This window comes from Rhamphochromis longiceps, linkage group LG20 (assembly GCF_057381845.1).
Source record: "Rhamphochromis longiceps isolate RC_006_pf linkage group LG20, R_longiceps_female_GT1.1, whole genome shotgun sequence".
In the NCBI taxonomy this organism is placed as follows: Eukaryota; Metazoa; Chordata; class Actinopteri; order Cichliformes; family Cichlidae; genus Rhamphochromis; species Rhamphochromis longiceps.
The window spans coordinates 26360543-26373997 of NC_140576.1; the positions used below are offsets into that span (position 1 = coordinate 26360543).

Sequence of the window (13455 nt, forward strand, 5' to 3'; positions counted from 1 at the left end):
CCTCTCCTTCCATACCGACTGGATGTCAGTCACATGACCAGGCAGGGCTGCTGGCGCTGCTGTTGTGCTTCTGTCAGTGAAAACTCGAACTGTCAACAACACAGCTACTGTCGGGCTCATTTGTAGGCTAAGTGCAGATTTTTTTTTATCGCGTCCAATAGTCAGTAGGCATTTGTTTGCTTTTGTGCAGTTGGAAGTTTGTTAATGTCGCGTTTTCGAACAGCGTGAGGGGAGAAACGATTGCAAAAGAAGGCGAGAGCAGCTGCTAGCTTTCTCCTGCTAACGCCACATCCTCTGTGTGGTATAACGGCGCCCAAAGTTAGCCTAAATAATAAACAATAAAGGTAAGTCCTTTCATGGCTCGTATCCAGCTATCACTTAGTAAAACACCTCTGGTATGCAGCTAGGGAACCTAATACTTCCCGTCCAGTTAAGCGTTTTTTCCCGTTAAATGCGTGGGTCGACTTAAGCTAAGTTCAGCTATTATAATGCAGTTGTAATAGTAATTTATCTGAATGTGCATAATAGTATTCTAATCAATATTATTACCTTAAATGTAAGTATTAATTAATGTATTAATGTTTTTTAAGATGTTCAATACTCAGAGGAATGTATTTTTGTTTTTTAAGCAGCTTAAAATTGAGTTAAGTCAACACTTATGGATCATTCAAGCATACAAACATTCTCTCTTCTCAGACCAACAGTTTTGGTTTTGGTTCTGATTCAGATCATTATTTTATATGGAGGAGCCCCACGGAGAGGTATAATAGTGTCTAAAACCATGATTATGGGCTGCATTTCAGCCAGCTGTGTTGGGGATGTTGGCAAAATTGAATGAATCGTGAACTCAAAAAAGCATCACCAGATTCTGAGCCACCATGCAATAGAATCTGGAAAGCGTGTGATTGGCAGTGGGTTCATTTTTCAACATGACAGTGATCCCAAACACACACCTCTAATGCAGTAAAAGCATACCTGGATAGAAAAACACACACTGTCACACTATCAATCGTGGATTTGCCTCTGAAGAACTTGGACGTTAACAGTGTTGAAGCAGTGTGGGGGTAATTTTGACAGAGAATAGAACAAAAGACAGCCAACATACAAAGAAGAGCCTTGAATTTCTTTTAAGAGGCGTGGAGAAAAATTCCCGAAGATGACCAAAAAAATTAAAAGAGCGTTTGCCTAAGAGAGTTCATCCTGTATTGAAGAATAAATCTGGTCATAACAAATATTGACTTACAAGCTTGTTAGAATTGTACAAACTACGTTTTTGCATTGCAAATATAAAGAAATTATCGGTGGCTCAAGTCTTTTGTTCAGTATTGTATGTGGCCTCAGTGTACTTCTCTCATTCCTCAGTATCCTGGGATTTTCTCAGGCATTATGGAGCTACTGTGGGGTAGGTTGCACACCCCATGAGATGTGGACCGAAGTGAGAACGTGCCACTTTGCACCCCCTCTGCAGCAGCACTGACACTTGTTGTCATGGCCTCCAGCTACCCGCCCCCCTTTGAGGGCACAGGTGAAGTAAAGGAGGGTTTTCTTTGCCCACTGTGCCTAAAGGACCTCCAGTCATTCTACCAACTCCAAGACCACTATGAAGAGGAGCACTCTGGAGATGACCGCCATGTTCGGGGACAGCTAAAAAGTTAGTAGCAGATTCTGTGTTTTACTCTTTGGCTACAGGGCTAATTTACTCCTGTTGTGTTCTAAAGACACAAAATCGTACAGTGTACTGTCTAGTCTGGAAAAAAAGGGCTTTTGAAAGGAAACCTATTATTATTCATTTTAAGTTTAGTATTATGGGAGTTCGCCTTGTAATCGGAAGGTTGCCGGTTCGAGCCCCGGCTTGGACAGTCTCGGTCGTTGTGTCCTTGGGTAAGACACTTCACCCCTTGCCTACTGGTGGTGGTCAGAGGGTCCGGTGGCGCCAGTGTCCGGCAGCCTCGCCTCTGTCAGTGCGCCCCAGGGTGGCTGTGGCTACAATGTAGCTTGCCATCACCAGTGTGTGAATGTGTGTGTGAATGGGTGGATGACTGGATATGTAAAGCGCTTTGGGGTCCTTAGGGACTAGTAAAGCGCTATATAAATACAGGCCATTTACCATTTACCATTATTATTTGTGGACCCTGCTAGTGTGACTAGTCACAAGTTAAACGTATTCTTGTTTATCTTATACTGGGTCTTGGGTCAGCTAGAAGTTTATCCTTTGTTAGAAGTGAAGAATTTAAGCTTAGATTCCTCTAAGAGTGTGGATGAGTCTTATATGGTCACTACAGGAGCTGTGTGCTGCAGATGAACATATTAAGTACATCTCATTTACATCATACAGAGCCAATAGTAGAAAAAAATATCTAGAGTCTGATCATGTGGCTTGTAGGGGATATATATATACACACACAATTTACATATAAAAGGAGAAGTATAAACAGTGCAATTGAATATAAGAATACTGCTGTACTGGATTATAGGAAATTGCTGTCAGGATGAATTTGCAGTCCGTGTTGGCTGCTGCAACTTTCTACATAATAGGAATATGATTGAATTATGAAAAGGCCAGAAGGATGCATGCGCAGGTTGGCTTCATTTGCATATTAATAGTACTGTAATGAACTTGAAAATAGAAAAACATGATAACAACAATCACATGTTGAAAGATGGATGAATAAACTGAAAATGTGGTCATTATAAATATTAACTCTGGATCAGCGTAAGAATCACAGTTTCAGGATACATTTACGCACTGTTTCATTGTACGTATTGTCTCACTGTTTTCAGGTTTGGTTCAGAAAGCAAAGAAAGCCAAAGATAAACTGCTGAAGAGGGATGGGGACGACAGACCGGATACTGGCAGTTATGAGTCCTTCTACTATGGTGGAGTGGACCCATACATGTGGGAGCCTCAGGAATTGGGTGAGACTGCAAAACCTGTCATCTGTAGCACTGCTAACCAACAATATTTGTTAATGCAAGACACTAAAAAAATATTTTTCTTTTGCTTTTTAGGAGTAACCAGAAGTCATCTGGACTTGTTTAAAAAGCACCGGGCAGCCAGGATAGATCATTATGTCATTGAGGTCAACAAGCTCATCATTAGACTGGAAAAGGTTTGCTTACATTACCTCATTCAGACAATTTATTTTCTTCTGTTGCTGGAAATAAATTTGCAGCTCATTTACCATAAACTATGATGTTTTAGCTGACATCATTTGACAGAGCCAACTCAGATGCTGCTAAGATCAGAGGTTAGAGTTTTCATTATAACTCTGAATATTCTTTACATATGTAACTGTGCTTCATAAAATATTTTAAATAATAAAAATGTATCCCTCTTTGTAGCCATTGAGAAGTCTGTAGTGTCATGGGTGAATGATTCAGACGTACCGTTTTGTCCCGACTGCGGAAACAAGTTCAACATACGTAACAGACGGCATCACTGTCGCCTCTGCGGGTCCATCATGTGTAGGAAGTGCATGGAGTTTGTTCCCTTACCCCTGGCCCGTAAGCATGAACAAATACTTGGGAAATACAGAAAACTGTCAGATCTCAAAAGTCTCTCTATAAGTGTCATAATGCTGCATGTCTTTTTTATTTAACCTTCAACAGAGAAGCTTATCGCTGGGACTCGAGAAGCACTGTGTGTACCCGGAAGTCCCAGTCAGTCCCAGTCTCCACCAGCGGGAGGTGGCAGCAGCGGGATGGGCTCTAGGAGAGGCAGCATCAGCAGTTTGAGCAGTGTAACCTCCATGCTGGAGGAAAAGGATGATGAGAAGATTCGCTGCTGTCACCACTGTATGGACACACTTCTGAAGAGACAGCAGAAGTTAGAAGAGAAGGACCATGTGCCAGATATAGTGAAACTTTATGAGGTTAGTTTATCACTTTAATTCCTAATGTGAAGATCAGGTTCTTTATCTGTTCCCATTTGCATTGCGGTCGATTCTAAGAATTGTTTTGCAACCTCTCGAGTTTGCTTTGTTCTATCCTTCCTGTCATTTAATGTGTTTCTTGTGGAGCTTCCTGTTGTTTACTTGCTTTGAATTTGTCTTCCTGACAGAGGCTGAGGATGTGCATGGAGAAGGTGGATGAAAAGGCTCCAGAGTATATCCGAATGGCTGAGTCTCTCAAGTAAGCCACATTTAAAAAGTACTTCTTCATACTTTCTTATAACAGCTGCTTATTTTTCAGTTTGGAGAGATGGTTTTAGTACTTGCTGTCATCTGTACACTTTTATAGTGCTGGAGAAACCACTTACAATCTTGACACTGCTGGTGGGTTAAGACTGGAAGTCCAGAAATACTATGAACTCATCGATGCTCTGAGGTATATGGCAGTCATGACTGGCAGCTTCAAAATGAAACTTTTGTCGTGTTTGCCAACTATGCCATTATTAAAGATTAAATTGGCTTCTTTTCTTTTTAGTAAGAAGATCTTAACACTAGGACTGAAGGATGATCCACAACCACATCCGAAGGTGCTCCAGCTACAGAAAATGATCCGTTATACCGCCACGCTGTTTGTCCAGGTCAGGACAACTTCCACTCATACATAAAAACACAATTTGATTTGATTTGATTTGATATACCTTTATTAGTCCCACAAGGGGAAATTTCAAGGATGGATGAAGAAACACAATGTTTCTTCATCCATCCTTGTAATGAAATTCTGGAGGAATGACCACTTTCCTGTACTTCAGCCAGCAGCTAAACTGCAGGAAAATTAATTAACTGCAGGCTTATAATAAAATTTGAAATAATGAGGTCAAAGAATGTAGAAGTGATCTCTATGAGCACAAAAGCTCCGTCTTCAGGCTGCTCTAAACACAGTTCCTCTTGGCTCTATATTATGCTTAGTTTGATTATCTCTCATGTGGTCAAATTGGGCATAGAAGACCCAACCATCTTCTGCTCAAACCTTCTGTTTGAATGAGTAAACCAATCAGAAGAAAGTTGGCCTGAAGGGGGGTGGAGCTAAAATGGCTTGGCTGCACTGACATGGCCCAATATAAGATAACTAAAAGTTATTTCAAACTTTGAATCATTCAACGCTCCAAGATAGCAGTAGCTAGAAATAAGAGTAACAGGGTTCTCTGTAGTATGACTATCATATACCAGAAATGATTTAACTGTATCAGTGTTTTTACTGTAATCTTAAAGGGATAGTCCATATAAAATCAGTTCATGACCTGTAGCACATTTTGCCTATTGCCATGTTCTTATCAGTATTACTTTACAGGAGTTCACTGATAATGAGCAACCTGCCAAGTCTGTAAAATCTGTTTCTGCTTCAGTCATCATATTGTATGTTGAGCTGATGAAAGTCTGCTGTTGTAAACAAAGCTTTTCATTGAGAGAAAAATGTGTTGTACCACAAATATAATATGCTATATGTGCTGTAATGTTGTCTGGGGCTGAAATTTTTAAGAGCAGCATGTTTCCGTTTATCATTGCATTACAGTACATTTACACATTGTTTCTGCAACATATCTTCATCCTGGAATTCTTTATTTGTATGAATCTGCCCATTCTTTGTGTCTTCTGTTTCAGGAGAAGCTGTTAGGTCTGATGTCTTTACCCACTAAGGACAAATATGAAGAGCTGAAAGAAAAGAGGAAACGGGAACAAGAGAAGAGACTGCAACAAGAAAGACTGGTACGATTGTGTTCCTGTATGTTGTTACTATTATTTTTTTCCGCTGGACAGATGTGGCTAAATGTGTTAACCTTCATGTGATTCCTGCTCAACAGGCAGCACAGGAGGCTCTGAAGAGGAGGCAGGAGAGACAGGAAAGAAGCCGTCCACCTGTGAATGCCAATGGAGAGCTGCCACAGGCCCCCAGAGAGCCACGAATTACCAAAGCTGGTGGTTGGCTTCCCTCCGCGGACTCCGTCCACACACGTGGCGAACTGGAAGACCCCCTTCTGCAGCAGATCGAGAACATTCAGTCATTCCTTCGTCAAGCTCGGGAGGCTCAGAGAACAGACGAAGTAGCCATGTTAGAGGAGAACTTGCGCCAGCTGCAGGATGAGTATGACCAGCAGCAGACCAGTATTGCTCTTGCGCTCTCAGAAAAGCTTGCTCAAGAGGAGAGTTTGCAGCAGGGGGAGCTGCATCGCTTGAAGACCTGGGAAAGGGAGGAGAAAGAGCAATGGAGCTCCGCTGTAAACTCCTTCGAGCCATCCTATAAATGGGAGCGGTCTCTAGATATCACTCCAACTGGAGGTCACCAGGGAGAGGAGGACATACCAGCAGAGGAGCTGACTCCTAAGGCAGAAAGAAGTCCTCCGTCTTTTAGAGCATTCCCTGCTCTCACAAGCCAGGAGGAGTCTCCCCCAAGGTTGAGAAGCTTAGGAGGCCATGTAACGCCTCCTGGCGGTGAAGGCCAGAATAACACCTCCCTTAACCCCTTTGAAGAGGATGATTCCACACCCACCGAAGATGATCCATCCAATCCGTTCTTTGAGGACATCAAGAAGGACCACAAAGAGGTAACCAACGGAAAGAAAGAATACAACCCCTTTGATGAAGATGAAGATGCAGAGGAGGACAAACAGGCTGAGACTGTTTCACGCAACCCCTTTGAGGATGATGACACAGATGAAGGTAACCCATTCCTAGAGGCTTCAGGAAATTCTCCAGAAGTCTCGACTAACCCATTTGACGGGGATGACAAAGATGAGGTCTTGCCGGATGTGGACATGATAGAGGAGGAGCTGCTGCTACAGCAGATAGACAACATTAGGGCCTACATCTTTGATGCAAAGCTCAGCGGGCGTCTCGATGAGGTTGACCTTCTGACACAGAACCTAAAAGAGCTACAGAAAACCCTCCAGGAGCAGAAGAATAAGAATAAGAAGCACTGACACATTTCCCTCAAAATCCTCCTGATCACCTGCTACTTACCAAGTCCCACAAGGTTAGCTCACTTAATGCGACTTCTGAGCCCACAGAATTTAATTTGTGTGAGGTCTGCTGTATCACAAATGAAGTTCATGCCACAACAAAAATACATACAAGACTTCAGTAGTCATTTCCTGAATTTCCAAACATCTTCTTAGGCTTCCTTGCCTGTTTAGGTCAAGGGCTCAAATCTAATGCACATGTACAATTTTAGAGCACTGTGAGTAAAAGTGAATTTGTTTAGGCATGTCTGGAGCTATTTGCCCAGCTGTAAAAATGCAAACATGAACAAATGAAGATAAAACAATGTCACTTTTAACAAATGTTAAATGAGACAGTCAGATGGTTCTTCAGTAGAAGCTCTGAACAAAGTCAAAACGCTGCCATAGCTGCAAAGCTATAAAGATGAGCTCACACATCCTATCATAGCACTGCACTCCTATAGCACTGGCAGACCTGTGATGACCCCCCCCCCAGATCAAAAAAAGATACTACAGAAACACAGTGCTTCTTCTACCTTATTAAAACCTGCTGCCTACATGAAGCACAGTTCAACTTGAGATTTGGGTTTGTAGTTGGTAACTGACTACAGTTTTTTCAGAAACTACTCCGCTCTCTCTGGAGAAATGGCTTTAAATGTCTTAAATTTGCAGACTTTAATGTGTAAAATCTGTTTCATTGATGTTTGAAGTCTTGTATTGGTGCTTCATTCTGTAGTAATTGTACTTCCTGCTTTTCATTTATCCCTTAGCAAAGAGCTAAAGCGCACATTATTTTACATCCAACTTTCCCACAAATAACTCAGTCCAAATGACCATGTTATTATCAAACAAGAAGTGGAATTTAACACTTACTACAAAATTTGGGGAGCCCAGTGTTTGAAGGAAAGAGATTATTTGACAAAGTTGTTATTAGTGTTTGAATTATAATTTTAGTCAATACGCCTGGACCAATTAGATTTGTAAGCGTAGTTAAAGATGCATTGCACAGAATTAAACCATGTATGTGGCCTGCCACTAAAAAAAAAGTGTAGCTTAATGTTACACTGACTAGCAAACGTTTTAATTACAATTGTTGCAGTCAGCCAGTTAATTAACTCTTAAACTAAATGAAGGTGTCAAACCCGACATTTTCATTCCCAAAATCTTCAGTTTATTGCACCTGCTATGTCATCCAATAAATATGCTGCATCTTATATAACAGGGAGCCAAAAAAAAGGCTTCCTCAACCTGATGTTTTTTTGTTTTTGTTACAGTACAGGAATTTTGGCTGCACGTGTGTGTTGTTCAGCTGGTAGCCCGGCATGTCGGACATCACAGCTAAGATCTGTATGTTCGGCTTGTTATCTGATCACTAGTTTCACCTGAAATGTCCATTCAGAGTTCATCCAACCAGTTCACCCAGCAGGTACTAAACACTATTTGCCAAGGGACACTGTAGGCATAAAACATCTAAAGTTCACTGAAGTTCCATTGTGTAAGGAAGTCATTCATATTTGTTAAGTCTAAATAAATTCTTAGGTTAATTTCTTTTTCTTGGTCAAACATATATTAACACTACATGAATGCCAGCAAGTATTATCACCTTGAGTGCTGCTCTGCCGGTCCTAACATGACTCTCTTTTTGTGCTTTCAGTCTCCTCGTAGAGTTTTTTGTGTTTGTAACATCTGCAGAAAATTTTTAGCAAAGCACGTGACCACCCTTAATGTTTTGACAGTGTGAGTAACACAAGGAGATTCATTAATATTAATTGCTGATCTTTATCTTTGAAAGTAATTTAACATCTCTGCATTTAAATGAAAATATTTGAAATGGACACAGCGATTTAGAAATGTTAGGAAATTCCATCTCAGCACTAATAAAACTGTCTGCAGTAAAATGTGATTGCATTTTGGTTTTGTTTTTCCACTTTTCATGTGAGCATTGATGGTGAATACTTACATAGTGTGAACAAAATAGGCTGGTTAGTAAAGCTACATGAGAAAAATGGGTTTTATTTAAATGCTCACATCAGTCAGCCCATATACATCCATGCGAAGTCTTCAACAGGTCTCACTGTGACAGATGATTGGTTCCTCCTGCTTCACAGTTGAGTGCCAGTCCTTTCATATAGTTATATAAACACCAAATGAAGCCACATAATCCCGTAATATTGTTCTGTAAATCTACAAAAGTCCACTGTCCTTCTCAGACTCTACTCCTGTGACGCTGCCATCTGGGCCTTGTATTTGCCCGTCATCTCTTTAGGCAGCGGAGTGGTGCCAGGACATGGCACCTGGCCCTCCACTTCACAGATGCACTCCCTCAGACAGTACTTCTTTGGCCCAAAGTTGGCGGGGTTGGAGGCTTGCATCTTAGCCAGAGCTTCAGCTTGTAGCACCTCTCTGTGGAGAGAGTTGAGTAAAATAAATATATGAACAGATCGCCTGGTCTTCGCTGGAGAAGAGTTTTTACACAGAGGACATTTGACACTGCACAGTAGTAAATGGTAAAACTAAAAATTGAGGAGTCCATCTTGCTGAAATCTCCTTTCTACTCTTTAGAAGTTCCTTTGGCAGCAGTGACAGCTTTGGGGTTTCTTATGCACACCTGGATTTGGGCAGTTTACTTGATTTTTCTTGTTAAATCCTTTCAATCTTTGTCAGATTAGATGGGAAGCATCTGAACTGCCACCATCAGGACTCCGCAGATGGTCTGTGGGCTCTCTGTGGACAACTCTTTGACTCACCAGTTTTATCACAGATTTCTGCAGAATTCAGATCTCATTTTCACTCTTTTTTAATCCTAACATGCAGTGTGAACTGTGGGACCCTAAATATGCAGGTATGTGCCTTTATGAACAATGTCTAATCCATTCAAAGAAATCTACACACACCAAGGATAATTACAGACCACATACAGGGGTGCTCACACTTTTTCCGCATGTGAGCTACTTATAAAATGACCAAGTCAAAATGATCTACCCACTACAAAAATCCAAAACATATATTTATAAATATATTGAGGATTCTTTATATCTACAATGTATATACATGCATAACCGCAATATCCAATATTTCACAACACAATTAACTATGTAAATTTTTTTTTCATTACCTGACTTTACTCTGATGACTTGCACTGAATTGAATCAGCCAGGGATGCATAGTCCGGACAGTAGCTGCTGACGGCCAGGTTTAAGAGAAAAAACCGAGAGCTAAAAATTGGAGTTAACTCGCTGACTAGCTTGTCAGTTTTACTACACTTCGCGCCGCTGTTTGCGCATGCGCAGCGACCTAAGCGTCAGAAAAAATCTGCTGTCATCTGACTGGCTTCCCTGTATCAATCAAGTGACGGGATGGATGATAGGCTGGCATCTATTTTTTTTAATGCCATGCGATCTACCAATACTACCTTTGCGATCGACTGGTCGATCGCGATCGACGTATTGAGCACCCCTGGACCACAAGATGTGCCTGATTCATTTTGGAGGTACAAACATAGATCCCTCGCAGTCAGAGAGGTTGTCCTCTTATAGACATTAGGAAGGAAAAATAAATACATTTTTCTTTACAGAGTATTGATTTGTTGTGAGCCAACAGGGAAAAATATCAATTGTATATAATTAAAGTTAATTCTGAAACACTATAAAATAGCTCAAAAGTAAGCAAACCTAAATATATTCTGATGTGAGCGTATGCAGACATCCAGAGGTGTGCTCGAATAGCCTATTTATCTTAAAAAGGTTACTAACTGAGGCAAATAACCTGGAATTATCTGCATGGCAGCCATAATAAGATCTGGTTGACTTTTCTAAATACAAAGGAAAAGTGCTTAAGTGCTTCCTTTATTACCTCCTTTAGGAGAGGATACACTGGATCGGAAGGAAGTGGCAGGTCACCATTAAATGCTAATGAACAGTGATTCTATTTCATGTTGTAACCTGATGATATGTTTTGAACCTTTAATGAAAGGTAATGTTAAACCCACAGGTGAATTATGAACATTATGCTGCTGTAATAAGATCTGCTTCTGATCGAGGTAAAAAGAATTTACATATAAAAGAAAGTCTACATGATCAAAGTGCATTTAAGGTGCACCCAAGTGCTATTAGCGTCACATCCATCATTCATTATGAATTCATGTTTATATCCAGGTTTATGTTTTTCTTTAAAATTCCAACTTTAGTATGTAATCATATTTTTTTACTGTTGGTTCTTGTATTAGCTGTATGAAACAACACGATAGGAACACAGGATGAAGTAAGATGCTCATTTTGTAGTCCGTCTTCTGGACTTTAGTTTTAACAGGCAGACATCACAGTGTTAATTCAGACAGATCACCTAAGCAACGTGGTTCATAACTTCTTAGAAATCCTCCTCAGTGGTTTGCCACTGAGTTAAGAAAAGTTATGGAAGGTATTTTTTCAAACTATTTGTTTCTGTTTCATAAAAGACGATTCACACTTTTAAAAAATCCTTGTATATCTTACTCTGGTTTGCCCAAAATCTTCTTAACATGTTGAGCAATCTGTTTGTGGTCCTTCCCCTCCACATCCACCATTACTTGTTCCCCGTCGTCTGGACAAAAACACAAAAGAAGATCAATCTAAGCCCAGTTTAATTTCTCCAGTATTTTGTATCAACACTACACAACAACACGTAAAGCTACACACCCAGGTAGAACTTCAGGAAGGATGACGGCGTCATGTTTTTGAACATCATAATTTGGACCCACGGGTTTTTGTACTGAATCTGAGGAATATTGAAGAACACAAACTTTCTGCAAAACACAGAGAGAAGACAATTTAGCTTCATTTAGATCATTACAGTTGTTATAGCTTTCTGCATTAAAAAAAAGGCAATCATGCTGTTTTTTTGTTTTTTTAAGTGTTTCTGGAAAACCTGTATATAGTAAACTTCTGAGAAGTAAACTTAAACACAAAGTTGAATTAATGCAAAATCAACTGAAAACTATTGTGATAAAAGATTAAAGTAAAATTATCCAAAACTTGTGTTTTCTTTTAGGAAACTTTGAAGAATCTTGGATTTATTCTGCGACCTGGATATTTCCTTCAGTGCACATATTAAACAAATATGTAAGACTGCTGTCTTGCATTTAAACAATATCTCTAAAGTTAAAAACGTCCTCTCTCAAAGTAATGCTGAAAAAGTAGTTCATGCATTCTAAGCTCAACTATCGTAATTCGTTATTATGGAGTTGTCCTAAAGCAGGGGTGTCTAACTCCAGGCCTCAAGGGCCAGTGTACTTCAGGTTTTAGATGTGTCCTTGATCCAACACAGCTGATTTAAGTGACTTAATTACCTCCTCAACATGTCTTGAAGTTCTCCAGATAATGAAGGTAATGAACAAATCATTTGATTCAGGTGTGCTGACCCAGGGTGATATCTGAAACCTACATGACACCAGCCCTTGAGGCAACTGTTGTTTTGAATGAATTGAATTTTAAAACCTTAATGTAAAAAAGGATTTGTATCTTTCACCATTTTTCTGACATTCACAACAATTCAAAGGGATAAACATGACTTGAAAAAACACGGTACTTTTCACAGTGATGCATATGAGCATACTGTCAGAGTAGTTATAAAGGATGACCAGGTAATCCACACAGCATTTTACCCCCTCTCCCCTGATCCACGTGTTTATGGGCTCAGGTTAATAAAACATGAGACACGTGAGATCTCAACAACAGCGTGGCTCAAAAAGAGTTGACTTTTTTTAAGTGTATAAAATAAGCTGAAATTTCTGCTCGTCTATTTCCTAGTCGATGCTCTGACCTTGCTCCGTCGCTGAGCTCGCCGTGTGTGTTATAATTCACTGTCATAATCTTCACTCTGTTTTTGAAGATGATGTCGCCCTTCTGGAGATATTCCAGGGTCCTCCTAATCGGAAACCTTCCTTTCATAGGCATCTTAACCTTTTTTTATATTTACAAATTACCATTTAACAGCAAACTGCGCGTGCCTGTACCCAAAAAAAGCACACTAACAGAGACGCGTTTTGATGACGTAGGAAGGTCGCTAGCCAAGCGACCAAAGAGTGATGGTAATTGTAGTTTTTTGCAAGAACGCCTAAGCTACATTATTATTTTCCCGAATTGCTAAAATATTAACTTTTTAAACCAATCACTCTTTTTGCCAAAACTTATATTTTGCCTTATAACCTTAAAACACAGTCTACACAACAGTTCATTTGTTGTAAGACTAACTACTGGAAGCAGAAGTTACAACAAAAGTCAACACAATAACTTTAAATTATTCACACTCATTGCTTCTGGTATGATGGTATGGAACCCGTAAGGGCCAGTTAATGTCAGCTAAGAACAGGAAACTGAGGCTACAGCTTCAAAAACTAGGCAATAGATGGTTAGAAAAAAAAACTTGTCTGGTTTTATAAATCTTAATTTCTGCTGTGATATTTGGGTGGTAGAGTTATAATATGGCATAAGCAGCATGAAACCATCCATCCTGCCTTGTATTAGCTGCTCAGGTTAATTCTAGTGTAATGGTGTGGGGGATATTTTTGTCACACTTTGAGCACATTAAAGTACCAA

At 40.1% G+C, this 13455-nt stretch overlaps 2 protein-coding genes across 3 annotated transcripts; one reads left to right on the forward strand and one right to left on the reverse strand.

The window, feature by feature from the left end:
• The first annotated feature begins 41 nt into the window (after positions 1 to 41).
• rbsn (rabenosyn, RAB effector) lies at positions 42 to 8776 on the forward strand. 2 transcript variants are annotated; one of them, XM_085393676.1, is made up of 12 exons: positions 42 to 344; positions 1363 to 1651; positions 2782 to 2916; positions 3010 to 3110; positions 3203 to 3248; positions 3343 to 3504; positions 3610 to 3872; positions 4061 to 4131; positions 4240 to 4326; positions 4426 to 4528; positions 5550 to 5654; positions 5750 to 8776. In XM_085393676.1, exons 2-12 carry the CDS (start codon positions 1489 to 1491, stop codon positions 6863 to 6865), a joined length of 2352 nt encoding a protein of 783 aa, XP_085249802.1. In that variant the 5' UTR covers positions 42 to 344; positions 1363 to 1488; the 3' UTR covers positions 6866 to 8776. The 2 variants fall into 2 exon arrangements, with proteins under 2 accessions (XP_085249802.1, XP_085249803.1); XM_085393677.1 differs by having other exon boundaries at positions 1382 to 1651.
• A 101-nt stretch (positions 8777 to 8877) lies between these two features.
• mrps25 (mitochondrial ribosomal protein S25) lies at positions 8878 to 12900 on the reverse strand. Its single transcript, XM_085393678.1, has 4 exons — positions 12680 to 12900; positions 11557 to 11663; positions 11374 to 11461; positions 8878 to 9286 (listed from the first exon to the last, which is right to left on the reverse strand). Exons 1-4 carry the CDS (start codon positions 12811 to 12813, stop codon positions 9097 to 9099), a joined length of 519 nt encoding a protein of 172 aa, XP_085249804.1. The 5' UTR covers positions 12814 to 12900; the 3' UTR covers positions 8878 to 9096.
• Positions 12901 to 13455: the final 555 nt, after the last annotated feature.

Coding starts and splice junctions, on each gene's coding strand:
- rbsn (XM_085393676.1), top strand. CDS start 1,489: ATGGCCTCCAGCTACCCGCCCCCCTTTGAGGGCACAGGTGAAGTAAAG. Junction 3,111..3,202: donor TCATCATTAGACTGGAAAAG/GTTTGCTTACAT, acceptor ATGATGTTTTAG/CTGACATCATTTGACAGAGC. Junction 3,505..3,609: donor TGTTCCCTTACCCCTGGCCC/GTAAGCATGAAC, acceptor AACCTTCAACAG/AGAAGCTTATCGCTGGGACT.
- mrps25 (XM_085393678.1), bottom strand. CDS start 12,813: ATGCCTATGAAAGGAAGGTTTCCGATTAGGAGGACCCTGGAATATCTC. Junction 11,664..12,679: donor GAGCTCAGCGACGGAGCAAG/GTCAGAGCATCG, acceptor TGTGTTTTGCAG/AAAGTTTGTGTTCTTCAATA. Junction 11,462..11,556: donor CTTCCTGAAGTTCTACCTGG/GTGTGTAGCTTT, acceptor GTTTTTGTCCAG/ACGACGGGGAACAAGTAATG.